Below are 21665 nucleotides of genomic sequence, written 5' to 3'. Positions count from 1 at the left end.
TTTTAGGTATTCCACAGAAATGTGTTTTCAGTTATATCAGAAGGATTTTGTATTAGATGTCGTGCATTCTTTTGAAGCACGGGCAGTGCCAAATTAAGAAATGCCTGACTGTTGAATGTGGTGTAGAGCTTCAGCAAAGTGCTTAACACATCAGAAATATCCATTACAGTGATTCCCAGTAAGGGTAGGAATAACTAACTTCCCAGCTGCATATTTTAGAAATATTCACATTAGTCATTCCTGTGGACTGTGCACCAAGGCTACATCTCTTACGGGGTCTGAGTACACTCTGCATGCCCAGAAAATTCACAATCAGCTCATCCCTGTGTTGGTGAGCAACTACCCAACTGCTTGAATAACCAGTGTGTCAGCTGGGAATCGGATGGGAAAAGGGAAGTGGCTCCAACACTGCCAGGATTACAGTTCTCACCCACACTGCACAGCCAGCTCAGCTGAATCAAGGCTTTCCTGCAAGGCCCAGAAACTACACAGTCTTTATCTGCACAAAGGACAAAACTCCTCAAGGGTGTTACCAGCTGAAGTGGAACAGGGAAAGACAAACGGAACACTCATAATATATTAGCACTCAGCATTGCAGCTCAACAGCAACACCAGATTCAAGTGCTGTTGTGGAAAGAACTTAACACCAGAGCAAGAACTGGCCCTGCTGCTCTGACACCATGTGCTGTTACCCAGCAGACTATCTTTCCTTCTACTAAAAAAATAAAACAATAAAACTGAAAAGAAGGAGAACAAGATATCCTCATTGAGTTTTCCAGCAGGAGAAAGTACACAGCCAATAGGGTTATCAGATATTTCTGGTAAAGCTGGGGGGATTGGCTGGGCAGTTATCACACCTTTGCTCTGTACTCCTCCTGTCCATGAATCCTAGATTTTTGTGGTGCTTCAGTGTGGAAAATCCTCACTGCTGTGGCCAGGTCTGTATCAGAGCTGCCATTTCCCTTTCTGTTTCTCCCTTCTTCACTTTCCCCATGTGAAATGCCAGTGAGCTTCTCACACACAACACGAGATCACATCCAATTTCTTTTTCTCTTCTCTCTCAAACATGCTCTTTTCAGAACCAACACTGGGGGAAATACTCCTACAGACAAATGACATTACAATGCAGTGTCTTCAAAGTCCTTAGAGATAAAGTTTATTTCACCCAAGGCATCCCCTCCCACCACTCAGCTCACTTTAGAAAAAAAGAAAAAAAAAAAAGAAAAACACATTTACCATTTCACCCTTTCCCCTTTCTCTGTCAGTGAAATCATAAGTATTATTGCACCAGTGTTTCTCCACTTCAAGATCAAATTAGCAACATAAACTCTCTCAAACAAAAGGAACAAAACCCAGAGCGGTCAATGGGCACTCTCATCTCACACTACTAGTGGGCAATTAGCAAAGAGAAACAGAAGGATGAACAAGATCAGACTTTCACTAAGTAAACAAAGCTTATCTGTAAAATAGAATTATTGCTGAATGTAGTTCAAAGTATCAATAGAAATGGTGTGTTCCATTTGGTCTTTCATTCACTAAGCACATTGATCTCTGAAAACATGATTCTGACTAATGAGCTGTGTTAAGTGGCTCTTGGATTTTTGTTTTGTTGCTGTGTGAAAGATCGGGGCTCACAGAAGCTGAGGAAAGAAACAAAAGCTTCAGTACTTCTGCACTCAGATGTCAGCTTCTCAACCTAATCTCTGGAACAATTCTCAGTTTATTTATTTACTTAAAGACTACAAATCCTGTTTAAGAGCTTGCCTGAAGTAGGCTGTGTCATCTCAAATGGAAGAATCAGGGATGCAGAGCTCCCAAACACAGGGGTCTCTATAAAGTACTCTTTGAAAATACTCTGAAAAATACCAATAAAGCCTGTAGCACTTCCAACCATTCAAGTATTAATTCAAACAGTGCATCATTTCCTTGTTCTAAGAAAGCAAAAAGCACATGAAGATGCAGAAACAATTGCTGCAGCTTTTCTTGGAACTTTCACTGAAAACAGTTGTGGTTATGTTTTACCAATTTATCTGGGTCCATCCAGGTATTGAAAAATAAGTACAATACATAATTCACCCTTCAAAATAGAGCACAAAATACAGTTTTCTTCCAAAACTTCCAAAGCATCATCCAATGTACCAAATTCAAGACTATCAGCAATGGTTCTTACAACAAACCATCAGCTCACTGTAGAATAGGCACCCTTCTTTCAAAAGGTTCCAAGACACTTTGTATATTTGGCTGAATAAAATTAATCTTTTTAAAACAGTCTTTTGTTGCTTGGTAGAACAGAGGCATCATTTAAAAGTGAGGTGAATGCAGCAGACACACAGAGAAGCAGCAGCTCCATCACAGGCCAAACCAGTGAACGCTTTGATATGAAATCTTCTGAATTCGGTGACTTCTCGAGGACTCCCTGCAATCTGATGGCAAATAAACAGCTTAAGAGGCAACTTGGGAGCACAACACGAGTTTTCCTGCCCACCTGAAAGGCAAATTACACTTCCTTTCTCCAACTGCAACAGTCATAACTTCACCTTTGTACCAGGGAATATAGAAGAGCTGTTTAGCTTTTGTATTTTTGGCAGTGCTCCTCTTCAAAAAAAAAAAAAAAAAAATCACTCAGCACACATTGATTGTGCTCAACAAAAACCAAGGGGAAGCTTTGTAAATCCCTGGAAATGTTCCACTGGGAGGCTCTAAAGCCGCTTGCTTTGGGTACGATGAACAAATTGTCTTACAACAGCCGACACTGTTCACACGGTTGGCAGGGAGGGTTTTTAATCTCCTCAGCTGAAGACAGTAGTTGCATCCTTTTAGCTCCAATAAAAATACTAGAACTCCCAATTATTCCTTGATAGGAAATTTCCAATTTCCAGCCACATCTGTTTAAAATTTCCTTTTCCTAATCCATTTGAGAACTGTTATCACGATGCTACGAAGAGCGATGGAGAAAGTAATTCAAGCACTTTGCAATGAAAAAACATTGCAAAAAAAACCCACACAGAACCCTGAGAAATGAGGGAGAAACTGCTAAACACGAGGAAACAAATGCAATTCAGCACAAACTGGGGAACACAGCAGCCTTGAATACACAGCACTCCACACACCCCAATTCTTCATTACTTACCAATCATAAAACCACGCAGAACAAAGACTTGCCATGATAATTTCCTTTTAGAGGTCAAAAATTAAGTTGTGAGTGATCTATTTATTTATTTATTTCCACACTGACTGCCTTGCTGGGAACGAGTGTGCAGTAGGTGCATTTATTTTTTCACCCTTGCCCAAACCACTGGTGATGGAACAGACAGTGTTCAGTCAAATTCCAAGTGAGTGTCCGTGTGGAGCTGCAGCCCCAGCCCCGCTCACTTCTCAGGGCTCCTGTGAGCATTAATGACCCTCTGTCGCTTCACCCGGTTCATGGCCCTGTTTTCTTCATACTGGAAGACAGATAAGGAAATGAACAGATCAGCTGTTGTCATTAGACAGATATGGCAAATATAAAAGAGTTTGTTACCCAAGAACAGAAACAATATATACCAACTGATGCATCAGACGGAGAGCTCTGGTTAATATCTACACACAGGTTCATTTTTACTTTGAAATCTACATTTACTCCATTAAAATAAAATGTTTCCAAGTTTCAGGTTATTAAGCTAAAGAGTATTAGAACACTTTAATAAAGAAGACTCAGTTAATCTAAGGAAGGAACTTAATTATACAGCGGTTTTACGTCCGACTCTTCACACGTGGGCTGGGCCAAAAGTTGCACTGGTGCTACTTTAGAGCACAGGTCAGGCTCTGTTCCTTTGCAAATATTGATTAATGTGTGTCTGCCTTCTGGAGCACGGATTTGTCATCACAGACTGGGTCTACTTTTGATCCTGGACATCAATTATACGCACAGATAAAGAGTATACCAAGATGAAACGAACAAAGGCAAATTTGGGTTGAATGAGGGTAAGGCATTTGGGGTTTTTTTAGTGGTTTAAACAAGAAGCACAACAGAGACAGGACTCCAGGATTCCACTTAAAATGTAAAATGGAATCAAGAAAGCTTTCACAGGTTAGATATGTGTGTAAGACCACCATGCTTTCAAGTCTGCCCCTGCCCCAGCAGAAGCTTGAAGAGCCTTTCTTTCACTGCAACCAAAAAGGAAACATTTTCATGGCTAAAAGAAATGAAAAATTAAAAATCAATGCATGACTTGATATATATTTCAAGAGAAGCAAATTATTCTTGTCCTTAAGTTAGAGCATATATTTGTTCAATTTTTTAATAACCAGTATCATGACTAAAACCCAAGAAACCCACAACTACCCAATTCTCTATATAATGTAATAAACTACTAAGGAAATTGATTTTGGAAAGGATTTGCAGTTTTTCATCCATTATACTGATTGGTCTATAACTGAGATAACGACCTGAAACATTACTTAACATTTACAGAATGCTTAACTTTTCCCCATGCCAATATTTAATTTTTCAATAACTCGCCCGTGTTTTTACGTAGAATGAGAACAATGGATCTTTCAAAGCTGCAGTTACAAAGCTACATTCAATACTTGTGAACAGCCTTTCAGGGGCTTCCTAGTAATGGCATATCAGTGTACCCCCATTTTGAGAAGGCAGACATATACTCATCAAGAACCCCTTTAATGTAAAGGTTTCAGTGGAAGAAAAATAAGATTGACAAGATTACATGGAGAGAAACTTTTTACAGTTGTGAAATTTATGCCAAAATCAGAAGGTGCCATTTCAAGTCCAGAGGTGTGTGAAAAGTCCAGTTCTGCATTCTGAATGTAGGCCTGACAACCATGAATATAAAGATCAGTGGACACTCCTCTGAAAACCTGCCCATTGAGACAATAAATCCACTTAAACTCCTGGAATCTTCATTCCTTCATATCTGCAGATGTAGTACAGCAATATTTTCATCCAGGGTCTAACTCAGCAACTCATTGAGTAGTTTCAGTCAGTACCACTGACTTCAGCTGTAGGTGTTACTCATGCAGAAGTGACCATTACTGCTTTATATCCTACTCTGTGCAACTATCACTGCTCAAAAAAAATCAGAAAAAAGCTCAGAAGCCATCTGTGAAGTGGCAGTTCCTGTCTGCAGTATTTGTTGTGGTAAAATGTCTGTTTGCCTATTTTTGTGCATCAAAAAATACACCATTCTGTTTGTTAAAGCCAGATTTTACTTGACAAATTTAGCCAAAAAAAGGTCTCAAATGCCCACAGCAGAATGTGGTTACTTTTATTGATTTGTGCTACTTAGTAAAAAGCACCTCTAGTCCTGTCCCACTTTTTATTAAGCATTGAACTCTATAAACTGTATATTTGTTTCTTACCTCTTTCCTTAAGCATTTCCTCATCTCACGGTCGATGTCGTTGCAATGGCCAAAAAATTTCAAGATGTTGTGCTGATGAGTCAGGGAGGAAAACCAGAATTACAATTCAAAGGTTTCTTCTTCTGAAGCTCTAAATTTCTTGCATTTTACAATGTATCCTGGTCTTCTTTTCCTTTCCTTTTTTTTTTTTTTTGTGAAAAGTGATGTTTGGTAACTTTTTTTCCTGACCAGCCAAAAGTTCAGAGCTACTCCTGACCCTCACTTGAGCCACCCCCACCTTGCTGAAGGTTGAAGGTATCCCCATCTTGTACAACCAGACTAAACAAGGGCACCTAAGCTCAAGCTATTAATGCAGAACATACATTTTATGGATCTAAGAAGTCAGTCTTACAACTCTCACCCTACCTTGAATGATGGACTAAAAATAAATATTCTGAACTCCAGGTTGAGATAAAAAGGCAACGTCCTCCCTGCTTTAGTTTTTGTTATTTCTTCACAGCTAGGGAGCCAAAGGACTCCCTGCTCCATCATCCCAACCACATGAGGAATGGGTTGTTGTTCCAGAAATTGCAGGCACTGGGCTTAATTGACTGAAACATTAGAATGAGTATAAAAAAACGAGGGATTAAATTTCTCCAGATCTTGAGGTTAATAAATAAGAGGCAATTAGCACCTTTATGACACAGCTCAACTGTGGGCCTTACACATATCTAAGTGTTCCTTAGTTTCTGCAAAACTGCAGGTCTCGTCCTCATGGGCATTCCCAGCATATTCACCATAACAATCTGTTCTCCTGTGAAGGATTTCCTGAAGCAATTCCATATTATCAGCCATCAGATCACTCCCAGAGTGCCTGTTCTAGGACTGCTCTGTCAGAGGATGTCTCCTGCCATGCCACAGGATCCCATGATGGAATTTGGCAGCAGATCATCCCAGTGCTTTGGAAGATCTGAAGGAGTGGAGGTTTTACCAGATATTTGCAGCTACACAATCAATGGAGACAACTCGGCCAATCTTGTGCACAACTAATGAATTTAAAAAAACACCAGGAAGAACAAAAGAGATGAGAGTGAAATCACTTTGTATGGCAGAGGAGACCTCCATGCATTTCCAGCTGAGGAGCAGCTGGTGGATTTATACAGGGGGTGCAGGAACACTGGAAAGGATTCAAACAGGGGCCAAGATTTCAGCCAACAGAACAAGACTGGAAGCAGGAGTGGGTTAATAAAGATTATGACAAACACTTAACTCTAGCAGTGCTATAATTAGCTTGTTTACACCTCTCTGCTTTGTAAAGGGCATCAGGTGACTCTGAAGCAGTTGCATGAAATAAATGGTCACTTCAGTGCACACTGATCTGGCTCTTACAACGTTTTCATTTCAGCTAATACAGATTTAATTTTGTATTCTGCTCCCATACCTGCATGTTAAATCTCAAGGTGAGTGCTCACATTTCAAGCCAACTCCACTCTGATTATGCAGCTGTTTCATCTGTGTTTATTTAACCAGATTCCTAAGATGTCACTTCTTGGCTCAGATTATGAGGGAAAAAAAAAAGGAATCAGTTTCTCAAAAATAGTTATTACACCTATTACAGTGATACAATTGCAAGACAATATGCATTTCTTTCAGCTGCAGCCTATAAAAAGTAAGTCTATTTAAAGCACATCCTTGGCAACAGAGTGGAGTTATTAAAAATATCAAAATAGTGACATCAAATAGGAATCCCATTAACCTCTCCTCACTAGATGCAAAACCTGATATGCAGGGCAGGTTCCAGATCAGGAATAAGGTAAATCAAATTGGCTGTTGTGAAAATACATATACAGGACACCCAATTAAAAAAATAATGCTTTTCATCCCTCAGGAATAGTAATTTAAATTGTAGATGAAGGTTCCTGGGATATTTTGGCATTGTAAGAAAAAAGCAAGTAGTCACCAATAACTCATTAAGATCACTGAGCTGAGATTTCTTGACTGCGATTTAAAAAGAATATTTCAGTACATTCCCCTTGAATTTCAGATGAAAAAGTATTGCTTCCTTTCAAGTGAGTGTGAAAGGAGCCATCCTCACCCTTCCCGTTCCGAGACTGCCTCCCAAATATCCAGCTGAGCACGAGACCGACAAAAGTGATTCCTCTTCATGTAAAGACCAACTTCAAACAAAGCCAAGAGAATATAACCCCGTGCATGGCTATTATTGCTGCTGCTGGTCCCTTCCTAAGTCACACTGGCAAAGGATTCCTTTGAAACACCTGCTGCCAAGGAATTCAAGTGCCCCCAGAACAAGTTCTGTTCTCAAGGCAGGCTGATCAGCTACATAACACAACAAGCCCATGATACTTGCATCTTGACATGCATTTAAAGCAAATGTACAAGAAGGGTCTTCTCACTGAATTCCACTTTTACTACACTACAACATTAATGTTGTTACAAAAAAAAACTAAAAAAGGAAAGAAAAAGCCTCTACAATCTCTCAAATTATCTTAAAGCATTTTTAGGCAAATCAAAACCTTAGAATTTATGGATCACTGCATTAGAAAAAACTATCAACATCATATCTGAACATGGAGGTGAAAATATTTTAGATTGTGTGTAAGGATTGGTGTAAATCACTTTTCACATTCATAGTCAACACTTCAGTTTGGTGTCAGTAGCAGCTATGAAATTTAACTTTTGCATGCACTAGTACAACAAGGTATCTGTTCAGAACATCCATTTAGAGTATACTGGGAAAATAACACCATTGCAGTAATGCTGCAGAAAGATTTCATTGCTGGGGATGAGTTTTCTACATCTACAGATTTACTACAGAGCAGATCCTAAAAGAAGAGGCTTTTAAACAAGTGAGGGGAAGATTCCACCATCTCAAAGCAATGAAGAGCCTGCAGACAATTCAGCATTTCAGACCCTTGGGTAGGTGCCTATTAAGAAGATGGAAATCCAACAGTAATTCCCAATTAGCTCTCCAGGCATGTTGGGATCCCCATCAACACATCTGCTTAGAACAGACTGAAACATCTGCCCCAGGGACAGCTGGAATATGGAAGTGCCACGACCCTACAAAAAGAGGGCACGTGAAGTTGCTTTTATTACAGTTTTTTTGAGGGGCACACAGTACTAAAAGGTGCAGAAGTTATTTCAGCCCTTAAAGTAGGTCCCTATGTATCAAGCTGGAGCACAGGAAATTTTAAGGTATGTTGTAAAAAAAAACCCTGGCAAGGTTTTACACACAGTCATCAGATCCCTCCTCAGTGAAAACACTCCAGCTCCATTTCATGGCTGTTCTGCCTAGAGGAGGGTTTGCTCTTTATGATCATGTAATATTCTCACTAATTTATCTGACACTCGTTTCCCCAACCCACCCACTCTTTTCTCTGCTCAGCACTCCTTACCTCCTTGTGACACTTCTTGAGCAGACTGATAATTAGGTTACACTCTTCAGTGTGCAGATGAGGAGACAGGTCTGGATGCATCTTTAGTTAGGGATGATTTCAGTAGCACAGGGGACAAGAACCCGAGAAAATTTCCACCTGCCAACACTAAAATGGGAAAGTATAACTAGAAAGCTTGATTTAACACATATTATCAGCAGTATTTTAACAAAATGTATTTTAGATCAAAATGCAGCTTAATATGTATAATTTATATTACACAGTTAAAGTTATTAAACCCAGCACATGTCTGATCTTCCACACAGCCCAAATGTTAAAAGTCAACTAGAAGTTGATAATCTTGGCTATCATGGACACAAGCACACAGTTGGGATTTTCATTTTCAGGGACTCTCCAGCAGCATTAATCTTTCTTGAACTGCAGATTATCTTTTCACTTTCCTACTTCAATTTTCTGCTTTCTTGCTTTAAGAAAGTGAAGTGAATGTGATTTTCTTTCTACCTTCTACAGAGTTGAAGTAGAACAGGAAGCACAATGCACTTTCATTACAGCACTCTGAGAACTGCCACCTTTTTTATCTACAGGCTTTTTAATAAGTCCTAATCCAAACACTGGTGATGTTTTAAAAACCAGTAATTAATCACTTCATCAAAAGAGTAATGATTTTTTTTTAATTACACATAATTGGAATGTCCCTTCTTGCAACTCCATGTTGTTTGTTTGCTTAATATTTTGTCATTCCCTCTTCTCCCAAGGAGATCACCTTTCCTGCTGCAGTACATCAGGCAAACACCACTACAGCTTGTACTGAACAGCCATCACTGTCTTAAACCTCCACCTGAACAGACCAGGCAAATACAAATAGCCAGTGGTCAGATTCTACAATTGCAAAATCCCCCCAATTCAGCTGCAGTGCTGGCAGCAATAATCCACACTGCTGTTTTTAGGATGCTCAAGGAAATATGTTCAGCCTGGAGAGGTACATACACTAAAGTACCCAGTACTTCCCATCATGTGCTCAGCTTAACAAGAGTTAAGATTCCCACAAGCAAACTAAATTTTAACATTCCAAACACTTAAAAGCCTCTTGAGAACCACGAGAATCACGTTCCACAGAGTGTTGTGAACATATGTAGTGATTTCTTCCAAAAATCTTCCCCCATCCTATCTGGAAGTCTAATATTACACCACACTTACTCCTGGCACAGAAGTTGTTGGAGACTGTACAAGTTCCTTAAGCATTCTATCTGACAAATTAACAAATGAACCTTTGGAAATATGACAGCAGGAGCACGACTGGAACAGCAAAGTGATTAAGAACCCTGCTGTGTTATTGCCACCAGCTTTTGATTGCATGCCACACAAAGTCAATATGTTTTAAATTTATCAGTGGAGGTTTCTGATAGCACTGGAGTTAGTGCTCCCTGGGGAGGGTGACCTGCTCAGTGGCTGTTGCTTTACTGGAACACGTGTGAACCCAGATGATTATTAAAGCTCTTCATCATTCAGCCTCCTCAAAGAGCCACCCCAGGGGGCTGTCTGGGAGGGAGGCAGCAGGAGCAGCATCCCAGGGAAACAGGGAATATGCACATCAGCACAGGCCAGAAAGTCAAACGGAGCACTTGAAGGAAAGACTTGGTGAGGTGTGCACTTCAGCAATGAAAACCTTCCAACAACTCAAAAGCATCTTCCAGTGGCCCCTCTTGTAGGACAGAAGCTACAAATCAAAGGGCCCAGCTTTGCTTTGCGCGGTGCCACAGAACACAAACATTGCTGCGAACACTCAAACAACACCCACCAGGCGGCAGCAGAACCGAGCACAGCAGAACGTGGACTCGCAGCAGGGACTGGGGAACAAACCTGGAATTCCTCTAAAGAGCCACTCTCCACGTTTAACATTTATTTTTGCACTTCATGTCACTGTCTAACTTGAGCAAAACCAAACATTTGGGGTCTTAAATTCTCAGTTATGTAGCATTGTTCTGTTTGGCATTGGGAAAAAAATACTTACAATCCAAACGACTCTGTTTATTCAAATCCTTGGTGTTTTCTGTGAGACTGTACAAAGTTTTAGCATAAAAAAGGGTTCAGCTCCACACCCAAAGGTATCATTGATGTCACTTCAGCAGAACTTTTGCATTCCCAGTGTTACCTTTTATACGCAAAGGATTTTTGGTGACAAGCTTTGAATACTTGGATCAGTCATTCAGTGAAACGAGAAATCACAGCTGATGCACACAATCTCAAAACGGAAGGGATCTCTTTAATAAAACACTTTTACCCAAGTCTTACAAAAATTAGTCATAACCTCTTGAATTTTGGTCTCTAAAACTACTCTAAAACCCAGTATTTTTTAAAAACTTTGAAAAATGAGGTTCATACCACGTTCTGCTACCATTTCAACATCCCTGACAGCAGCAGAATGAGCTCACCTGCCACTTTTAGTAATAAGTGTCTGATCAAACTACATCATACCTGATTTCACACCTAGTAAAGCAAGAAGGTGTTGGTCCTAATGAATAAAGCAGGTTGAACACCAGCTTGAATATCAATCCATTTCTACAGTTTTATTTCTAAGATGAAGGGACTTAGTAAAGCACAAGAGGGCATTAAGGTTGTGTTCACATAACAAACATCAGCATAATTACAGGACAATTATTCTGACATACAGCCAGTGCCACTGCACAATATAACACTGTATCACAGATGACTGAAGGTGTCTCTTCCTATTCCTGCTATGCCTGTGAAGACAACAATATGCAGTCAAGAATGACAAGACCCAGCCACCATAAAAGAAAAGCGTTATCCAGTGAGAGGTGTCCCTGTCCATGGCAGGGGGTTGGAATGAGATGATCTCTAAGGTCCCTTCCATCACAAACCATTCTATGATCCTGTAAGCACAAGGTGCTGTCACCCAAGTCCTGTTTTGCCAGCTGCTCTTGTACTTTGGCTGCACCCACCAGACCGGGCTTCGTTTCATCCCTGTTTCACGGATTTCCCAAAGAGCGCCATAACCCCAGTGCTGCCAGCAGGATCTCCCCGCTTACTGTGAAACAGCTGGGGAAGGGAGCAAGAGGATCACACTTCCCTGCTGGAAAACAGACCCCTCGGGCAGCCAGAGCCCCTGACGAAAGGCAGAAGGTTAAACACTGTCCGAGTGACACGGCTGTGCCACGGGGTGGCTGCGAGGGGCCGGCTCTGTTACCAGGGGAAGGCGGGGGGTCCCCTCGAACCCGCGCTGTCCGCAGCTCCTCACTGCTCCTGCAGGCCTTCACCCAGCGGCGGGACACAACACACGGACACAGGGACAGCGGCTGGCGGCACCCACAGCGGCGAGACCCGCGCCCCCCTCAGAGCCGCCCTTCCAGAGCCCTCCCTGAGCCCCGCGGGGAGACGCGCGGCGAGCGGAGGGTCCCAGAACGCGGACCCCCCAAGGTCAGGCGGTGGGGAAGGGAAGAACGCGACAAGGGGAAGGAAAGAAGGAAGGAGGATTTCCCTACACACCTTCTTTCCCCTCAGGGTTCCCCGAGGCCCCGCCCGAGGCCGCCCCTCACTCTCTGCCCGCGGCGCGGGGCAGGCACAGGGGCAGGCGCGCTGTGTCGGGCGGCCCCGGCCGGAAGCCGCCTCAGCCAGGAGGGCGCGCGCAGCGCCGGGGCGGGCGGCGCTGTGATTGGGCGGCCGGGGCCCGGCGCGGTCTCTGATTGGCTGGTTCGAAAGGCGGGCGGCGCGCGGCGCGGCCCGGCCCGGCCCGGACCCGCAGGGCGGGAGCGCTGAGGGGCGGCTGCTCCCTTCGGTCCCGCCGCTCCGCTCCGTTCTGCTGTTCTCTCTGCTCCGCTCCGTTCTGCTCTTCTCTCTGCTCCGCTCCGTTCTGCTCTTCTCGCCGCTCCGCTCGGTTTGACCGCTCCGCTCCGTTCTGCTGTTCTCGCCGCTCCGCTCGGTCCCGCCGCTCCCGCTGCTTCGACCGCTCCTCTCAGTTCTGCTGCTCTGCTCGGCCTGGGGCTCTCTGCGCGCCCGTGCCCGCTGTCTGAGGGCACTCACCGGACCAGACAGGCAGGAACAGCCCTGGGTGAGTCCCAGTGCCCCGCCTCTCACCTCACACAAGGCCTCGGGCAGGAAGGGGAACTTCTGAGGGCGGGAGTGAGGGCACTTGGTTTGCTCAGAGGGGGAAGCTCATCGCGGTTTGCACCTTCCTCGGGAGGGGCAGGCACTGATCTCTGCTTTGTGGTGACCTGTGACAGACCCGAGGGAATGGCTGGAGCTGTGTCAGAAGTTTAGGTTGGATGCCAGGAAAAGGTTCTTCCCTCAGAGGGTGGTCGGGCACTGAACAGATTCCCCAGGGCAGTGATCACAGCACCAACCCTGACAGAGCTCCAGGAGAGCTTGGACAACGCTCTCGGGCACTCAGTACAGTCCTTGGGGTGTCCCGTGCAGGGACAGGAGTTGGACTCGATGAGCTTTGTGGGTCCTTTCCAACTCAGAATGTTCTCTGGTTCAGCGGTTCTGTGAAAGTTGTTGCAGAAGCGTTTTAACTCGCTGTTGGTGGTGTCTGCCTGAGTCTGTGGTAGTGCCACGTTTAGGACTCACACCAACCTGTTGCCACTCGTGCCAAGGTCAGCTTTGTGCACCTTCAGAGGGATCAAATCCCCCGAGCCTGCCAATGCCTTGGTCTTTAACTTCCTTAACCTTTCAGCTTTCCAGGTGGCTCCATCATGGACGAAACTGTGGCTGAGTATATCCGCAGGACTGTGCTGAAAATCCCCCGGGATGAAATCAAGATGATGCTGCAGAAGTGGGGCTTTCTCTCTGAGGAACAGCTGCAGACCCTCAACTTCCATCAGCTAAAGGATAACATTTCCCAAGAAGTTGTTCAGCTCTGTGAGGTAAATCCTCCCCTTTGGGAACTGTCAGTGACAGACAGGATGCACAGTGAAGCACCATCAAAAAAAATCATCTTTGGCCCTAAAACAGCATCAAATGGCAGTTTGTAGTCTAGAAAATGCAAAGCTGAGCTGGTAATACCATTAGTTTTGTCTGGTTTATGGGAGTGTAGAACTGCCCCATGCTAAGTATGAAAATACATATTTTAAGCTCTAAATTACACAAGTTAGACAAAAGCTCAGAGTGTTACACCTTTGAAAAATGTGTGCACTCTGGGACCAGGGGTGGTGTCTTTGAGCAGAGTGGACGTGCTGGGGGCTCCAGTAGCAGTGGAATTTAAACCCCCAATACTCAGAGTTTTCACGTGCTGAGCAGTGTGATTGAGCATCGTGGACCTGCAGTTCACCATGCACTGTTCTTTCTAGGAGAATTCTGCAGACATAAAGCAAGCAGCTGTCCTAGACATAATTTGTAAGTAAAAAATTAATTAAAATAGCTTTCTTTCTTTTTTTTTTTTTTTTTTTAGTAACTTGATAATGCCCTTAATTACATAGTGATTACTGTGGGGCAGCACTTGGTGTAAGCAGATCACATTTGAGATGAATCTTATTGGAGGTGACCTTGTTTAAGAAAAGCTCAAAATCAACAAAAGCATTTTTGCTTCTCCTGAGGCCTCAATAGATGGAAAGTGTTGGAACCCACATCCAGCACACAATTATAAACAGAGATACAGGTTTGTCTCCAGTGTGCACTAAAGCAAATAATTCCAAGCTCCAACAGGGAGTGACAGGCAAACCTATCAGCAAATGCTCCAGTTGGAACTCTTAACTCCAGTATTAATTCCCATCTCTTTTCATAAAAAAACTGGTTTATATTTGCTATGAGCAGTAGTTTAAAAATGCTGAATAAATTACATTGCATTAGCAGGAGTAATCTTTTTTTAAAGTAACCTGCCTGTAAAAGTATTGTAAAATTCTTTGTTCCTTTAATTACTGTTTGACAATACATTATGTTATTGAGCAATTCTGCCTTTTCTAGACAACCACATCTACCAAAATAAGAGAATGTGGAGTGTTTACCAGATGAGAAAAACAGGTAAAATGTCTTTCCTTGCTTCCTTTCCTTCCTTTTCACAGTTCTCAGCAACTTAGTGCTGTGCTGCCTCATATCCTACATTTTAAATATAAATATAGTCTCACATGGATTTCTTCTGTAGAGAGATTTTGAATATTTTACTGCAGTTTAGTATGAATTTTTCAATGGAGATATCTTTATTGTTTTTACAATACTTTCTGTTGAGTTCTCAAGCAATTATTAGAAATTAGTGACTACTAATTAAATATTAACCTTTTCTGTATATGGCAATAATGAGAGTCAGACTTAGCACACTCTTTGTATAAGGTTATGCAACTTCAGCCTTTTCTGCTTAATTTTCTTGCAGCAAAACTAAAACCAACTCTGAACTAGTTCTTTTACAGACAATTCTAATTTCTGGATTGACTTTTCCCCTCATGTAACAGGAGAAGAACTGGAATATTTTGACTTAACAGATTTCAAAAAGAAATTTAAAAGGAGACTTCGGTCAACCTTGAAAAACGTAAGAATGAATCCATTCTAAGTTTTGTTGCACAGCTCTGGTGTCAATATGTTGTTTTCATAACCTTTCCTCACAGTTGGTGTCAAAAATTAAGTGGAGTTATTCATTTGGGAATGGTAGGAACTGCATGTGAAATAGCAAAAATGTACTGCATATCTGTTCTAGCAACTTCACAGTTATGCTGGAGGGGATTAAAATTGTGAATTTGTCTTAAAATGGGACTGACTTCAAGAAAGTGGTGGTGTCTTCTTATCAAATCTTGCTGTATTTGAGTGCACAGTAAGTTGGGATTTCTTTGCCTGTTACTCAGTAACAACACACAACAAAAATCTTATCAAACAGGATGGAGGGAGTTTGAAGTAGCCATTAAGCAGGACAAAGGAGTACATTTAGATTAGTAACAACATTGTATTCATTTTCTTTCAGTTCTGGCTTTGAAATGGCATTTTGTGATGGCTCTGAGAACTTGGCTCTGGTGTTTCTTTACAAAATGACTGCAAAAAGCACTGTCAATAGCAAGCAGCGGTTTCTAAAGTGCAGAAATGAGCGTGCTAAGATAAAAATTGGAAGGGAATACTCTCATTTCACTTTTTTACTAAGGAATTTGCAGAAGCCTTTTCTTCCTTTAGTTCACCAGCTTCATTTAGGCCAGATAATAGAAAATGCCTCTGGCTAATTCCCTATGTCACTCACTGACACCCAGTGCATTCCCACTGACAGCAAACACAAATCAGGCTCCCACTTCACATCACTCTCTTATAAGAAAAGCCTGCAACATTTTTGTTCTTAAAAAAGAAGGTTTCTCAAAGCCTTCGAGAAGTATTGTTGGCCCAGCAATTTCAACAGTTTATGCCCTACTTGTGCCTCAGACAAAAAGTGAGTTGTTGTTTTGTTTGTTTGTTTTTAAAGGAAGTTTTTCCACTCCAAAGTCACCCAGATTGAGTCAAGGTAAAAAGAAGTAAAAAAGGAGCAAATCTACAAGAATAACAAAGGGAATCTTCAGCCTTCTGATTGTGAATTCTTGAGCAGTGATAAATATTATATTTGGGTCTAAAATCACAAGTTGATCAAAAGTTTAGTTTCTCCAAAAATGGACATATTGGAATTTTGCCACCAACCCTCCATCTAAACAGACATCTTTGTGTGTTGATATTTTCCCAAAGGAGAAATCAAGGCTTTTGTAATAAGCTGGTTTTATTGTCACCCTTCACAAGAAAATGTGCATTGACAGGAAGAAAAGTAATATTAGAGTTCAAAAGGTGATTGTTCTTCTTATCCCAGCTGGTGAGGCCACTGTTTTTCAGTGGAAATTCGATTCAAATACAACCCTGACCACACTTAGTGGGTTTTGTTTCTTCTTCAAGCAGTGGGGCACTAAATGGTGGTTGGGGTTAAGAGATAACCAAATCTTTGTGGACACTGAAACATGAGGGTAAATCAAAGCTTTCCTTTTCCTCTCAGGTCACCATCACCTTCAGGGAATATGAGGACAATGCCATCTGGATTCGAGTTGCCTGGGGCACACCCTACAGGCAGCCCAACCAGTACAAGCCCAGCTACGTCGTGTACCACTCGCAGACTCCCTACGTGTTCATCTCTGCCTCGGTGCTCAAGAGCAACCTGCCCCTGCTGTGCCAGGTACACAGCAGAGCTGCTGGGACCCTGATTTCACCATGGCCAGCCAGAGCTCTGTGAGCTTCCAAGAGGATGGGGACAGATTCCTCACTGAACACAATTTACTACATTATGTATTTATTTTTTTTTTTAATCCCTCCTGATAAAAATGGGGCAAACCCCAAATCTTTGGATCGGCACCTCATGAATAAATTCAGTTCATGGGGATTTTTACTGATCCTGAATTGTTCTGATTTCTTAGCAAAGTGTAAGGCAGTATTTGATTAAATTGTCTCATAGAAGTTGAAGAATATTACATCAACAGGGTTAAGTTGAAGAACTAAACACATGAGCTCACCAGGGAATGCTCTTGATTAGTTTTAAACCATGTTTTCTGTTAACTTGTGATCAGTGTTGGTAGTCTTTTTTTTTTCTTCTATTCAGCAAACTTCTGCAGTAGTAATCTAAATATTTTATTACTCTGCTTGTTTATTTTTCATCTGATAAGGCTATGGGGCTTATCTTGTTAATCCTGGGAATGCTTTTAAATATTAACCTGAGCTTAATAAGAGTCTATGCAAGATTTTTTCAGATATGAGCATCCTGCTGTTTGAGGGGCAGTTTCTTCCCTTGAAACAAGAACATCATAATGTCTAGAAATACTGTATTTTTGACATATTATAAGCACAGTGGTGATTAAGAATGATGTTAAACCAATTTCAATTTTTATTTAAAGGCCCTGATTGTTGCTTCCAATTACCATGACATCCGTGAAATGGAGCTTCGAAGTCATTCTTTAAACTCCCTTAAAGATATTGTGTTTAAGAGATATAGCCAGGTGAGCCACTTCACAAGTAAACCCTAAGATAAGTCTTGCTTTTTGTTTCAGGCCTAGTTCTCACCCCTTAGAAGGGGGGAAAATTCACCTTTTCCAAGAGACCATCAAGTTAAAATAATATTGAACTACTGAGGTGGACAGCCTTTCTCCAAGGTAACATTGGGCGTGTGATCACTTGGTATCCCACCTGCTCTTCATTATTGTTATTCCTGATGGCTAAAAATTATAGGAGCAATTCAGGTTTAGGATTTTTTAGCATCATTCCCTGGGCTTCTTAGAGCCAGGAGTTGAAGGCTGTTAAAATGGGCACTTAGTCTGCTTGTCCATGTAAAACTTTATTTAAATAGAGAACTGTTCACAAATATCATAGGACAGACTTTTTTTTTTCCTCAAAATTAGGTCGGCTTTCTGACTTCTAGTCCTGGTCAAAAACAGGAGGAATACTCACTTTGAGAAGCAAAAAGAAATCTATAAAGTTCTTTTCAGCTACAGCTTCTAAAAGTGAACTTAAAATATATTTTTTTCTCTCCATTTAGAACTTCCAAACTTATTGTCCAAAACCTCTCCAAGAAAGGGCTGTAGAACCAGAAAATGGTAAGTATATTTGAAGTGTCATTGTTGCTGGCTTGTGCCATGAGATCTGTAAGAGGAAATTTACAAGTCTCACATTCCCACTCCATTATCCATTCCTTGTTCCATAACTGGCTGCACTGGGAGAGGTCAGCAATTCCCCATGACTGGCACTGGGCACAGGAAACCAAAAACACTCAGTGCCCAGTAGCTCACATTAGATTGTGATTTTCTCTTGGCAAGCACTGAAAATGTAATTATTTGATAACTACCTTATTCAAAAAAAAAAAAAAAAAGATGGTGATGAATTTGTGAAAGTTATTATCTTCAGCTTTTCCCTGGGGTGATCTGATCAGAAGAACAGCATTGCAGCAGCTGCCAAAGTTGCCTTTCTGTTTTCTCTTCCCTACTCATTTGCCCTGCAGTGGATTTAAGGATAATTAATGAAAACAGAAGTGAGAAAGAAAGAATACACAGACTGAACCAGGAAGCTTTTGGTGATGGTCCCCAACCAATACTCCAGTTTGCACAATACAAGGTAATAAAAGCAACCAATTTGGATTTTTTAATTATAATTTTCATGTAGCAGGTAGTTAAGCTAAATTTCAAATTGAAGAAATACTATGCTTTTTTAAACTTTAAGGAAGACACTTTAACATAAATTAGTTAAAGGTCTCTCTAACAAACAGATTTGCATTGAGATTTGGTCAGTCTTAGCTCACGTTTCAGCCTGGTGAACTCAGCATTTTGACTTGTTTTTGGAACAAAGGTAGACTTGGACCAGCAGTGTGTTGGAGCAGGAGCAGTGAGGGTTATCTGAAGCACATGCAAAGCTCATTCTCCATATAACACCATCATTAACTTGAGTTTTAGCTGGTGATCAGATATATTGACAATTTGAAGAGATACTTCATGTTTCACAGTGTTACTGAACAAGCTGCCTCTTGCCTTTCAGCAGAAAACTGCCACAGGGTGGCACCCTCTGATTTTATTACAACATTCCTCCAGCTGGAATTATGTTCATTACAAATGAGAAACAGTCTTAATTGCATATTACATGCAACTAAGAACATATAAATGAAATATATTCATTGCTTATACTCCCTGCTAAAATTTTGTGTTTAACAGCTTGAGACAATGTTTAAAAGTAGTCCTCAAATGGATGTTTTGGATAAAAGAGAACCATTCAGATGTCTGGTCAAGTTTTCTAGTCCACATCTTTTAGAATCACTGAAATCCTTGGCACCAGCAGGTAAGTGTCCCAACTCTATAAAATGGAGGGAAAATTCAGTTTGGCTTTTTGTGGTTGTGTTTTTGTTTTGTTTTGTTTTTAATTTAAATATCTTGCATAAGGGAGAAAAACCTCATGATTTGTTTGGAAACTGATAGAAGTGTAGTAGAACAAAAATGTTACCACTTTAAAAACTTAGATCTAAATACATAACAGTTCATTCTTAAAATGACTGGTTTGTCTATGGAGACTCAAGCTGTGGGTTTAGTTTTGTGGTTTAGTTTTGTAACACTTGTGAAAGGTAAATAATAGCTGAGTACAAGCTGTAATCATTTGTGTCTTTCTCTCCAGGTATGGCTGATGCACCACTTTCACCACTCCTTACATGTATACCACAAAAAGCTAGGAATTATTTTAGAGTAAGAGAGAAAAGGGGTTTATCTCCAGAAAGTTTGGTAAGCCCTTAACGGAGAACCGAGTCATAGAGAAAAATGCAATTTTTGTATTACCGGTATTAATCTCAATCATCATAAACTTTAAAACAGACCTTAAGAAAATAACTTATTCTTTGGTAATACCTTACATTTTTTTCCAAGTTATGGCTTCTTTGAATTATTCTCCCCACAGTTGCCTTTGACAGAAATGAGCCCTTCCCTTAACTAATAAAAAACTCAATCACAAAGTTTCAACAGAGAGATCGTGGTTATTGTAAATGTAAATGTAATGACTGCTCCTAACTGTATTTTTAACAGCATTTGTGAAGTTAAAGCTTAATGAAGATGCAATAACAGAGCTGTAGCTGCTCAGTTTGCTCTCAGAGCTGCAGGTGACTCCAATATTTTTGGTGGCCCTTCTTCTTGTGGCTCCAGTTGAGAATGTCCCATTCAGATGGGTGGGACTCCCTGCCTGCAGGTCAGGCAGCTTTTTATCCAAGCAGGGCAAGTTTGTATTCCAAGACCAATACAGGGCACAGGGAGGAAGGGACTCTTGGAATGTGGATGCCAGTAAATACTTAAGAAGGAAAAATCTATCTTTGCTATTAATGTCTTAGGAAACTTTGTCTTGGAGGAATACAATGAAACAGGCAATATTTTCTTTAGACTCATTTCAATTAATATTTGATCCTTCTGAAATCCTTGCATGTTGCCACTTTTTTGTGCTTGGGGACAAAGATTGCAGGATCAAGATGGCAACAGTCACTAAGGCAAACAGCCTTGCACTGGAGTTCCTTGGAGTTGGTAAACTTTGGGAATTGTATAGATAGTTGCTGCATTGGTTTTTTTGAGATGAAGTTGATCCCAAGATTCAGTTCTTGAGTCCAAGTGTTTCTCTTTAATTCTGTTACCTGGACAGTTTTGTGTGTACTTTGTGTAATGTGGAATTTCCAATTCACTTTGGATACCTCAGTGCTCAGAGGCAGCCTTATTTTGAGAGGTTGTATGGGCGTGTTTTTGTTTTCAAACTGTAAATAAACGTGTAAATTAAGTCTTCTCATAAAAGTTTGTTTGGCCTCACTTAAAAATATGACTTCTCACATACTGATGTTTGGTTTGGTTTTTTCTCTGTAACTCACTCTTTAAAAGAGCTTAGTTTAGGACTCTCTGCTTGTGATAGGGTTTTTTAGGAATTCCACCTGCGTGATTTAAATCTTAGTTTGACAAAGTACTTCATGTTAGGATTCTGAAAGATTTCCAGGGTTTGTGTGATAGACGTTAAGAGCTGGCCATTAATGTGTCTCTCTCACCCTCCCAGAGCCTTCCAGGATTCAAGTCCATTAAGACTCCAGTGTGCATTTCACTCTCTACAACTTGTTCTTCCTAATGCTCTCTCCCAAATAACTTAAATGCCTGAGATGACAATGATTTACCATAAAGGTTAAGTTCCCAAATGCTCCAAAACACTGTGAGTGCCTGGCCTACAGCCTGTGCTTGCCTCTTGTTTCTGGGAAAGGCAAGCTCCATCCCCTTTTTAACAACCAAAACATTGGTATCTCTGATTTTCAGAGATGTGTTTTATCTCTAACTTTCTGTAAGCAGGGATATTACAGGAACTAATGCAGCACTTCCAGGCAAGCAGATGAGTATTTATTAATTTTTCAGAAAACATGTCTGCAACTCCTGCGTTCCTTCTTGCTGAGCAGGTGTCCCTGTGGAGAAGGTAAGGCAAGGGGGGAATGTGGAGACC

General features: G+C 41.3%; 2 protein-coding genes across 5 annotated transcripts; one reads left to right on the top strand and one right to left on the bottom strand.

Moving 5' to 3' along the window:
• Positions 1-813: 813 nt before the first annotated feature.
• On the bottom strand, positions 814-12378 carry CMC2 (C-X9-C motif containing 2). Of its 3 annotated transcripts, none has more exons than XR_007628443.1 (4): positions 8754-8900; positions 5359-5430; positions 3131-3443; positions 814-2935 (listed from the first exon to the last, which is right to left on the bottom strand). XR_007628443.1 is itself a non-coding variant. In XM_050311285.1 (4 exons), exons 2-4 carry the CDS (start codon positions 8832-8834, stop codon positions 3369-3371), a joined length of 228 nt encoding a protein of 75 aa, XP_050167242.1. In that variant the 5' UTR covers positions 8835-8900; positions 12258-12378; the 3' UTR covers positions 814-3368. The 3 variants fall into 3 exon arrangements, 1 of the variants encoding a protein (XP_050167242.1); XM_050311285.1 differs by adding an exon at positions 12258-12378 and having other exon boundaries at positions 814-3443; XR_007628444.1 differs by having other exon boundaries at positions 815-2423.
• Positions 12061-21119, top strand: CENPN (centromere protein N). Of its 2 annotated transcripts, none has more exons than XM_050311284.1 (11): positions 12061-12188; positions 13444-13633; positions 14057-14102; positions 14670-14726; positions 15152-15228; positions 16690-16866; positions 17579-17680; positions 18217-18274; positions 18676-18788; positions 19379-19502; positions 19833-21119. In XM_050311284.1, exons 2-11 carry the CDS (start codon positions 13463-13465, stop codon positions 19946-19948), a joined length of 1041 nt encoding a protein of 346 aa, XP_050167241.1. In that variant the 5' UTR covers positions 12061-12188; positions 13444-13462; the 3' UTR covers positions 19949-21119. The 2 variants fall into 2 exon arrangements, with proteins under 2 accessions (XP_050167241.1, XP_050167240.1); XM_050311283.1 differs by lacking the exon at positions 12061-12188 and adding an exon at positions 12675-12819.
• Positions 21120-21665: the final 546 nt, after the last annotated feature.

The sequence above is a fragment of the Myiozetetes cayanensis genome, unplaced genomic scaffold (assembly GCF_022539395.1).
Source record: "Myiozetetes cayanensis isolate MyiCay16 unplaced genomic scaffold, myiCay2020 scf16, whole genome shotgun sequence".
Taxonomy (NCBI): Eukaryota; Metazoa; Chordata; class Aves; order Passeriformes; family Tyrannidae; genus Myiozetetes; species Myiozetetes cayanensis.
Note: the sequence above shows the minus strand (reverse complement) of the source record. Positions and strands in the feature narration are given on the sequence as shown.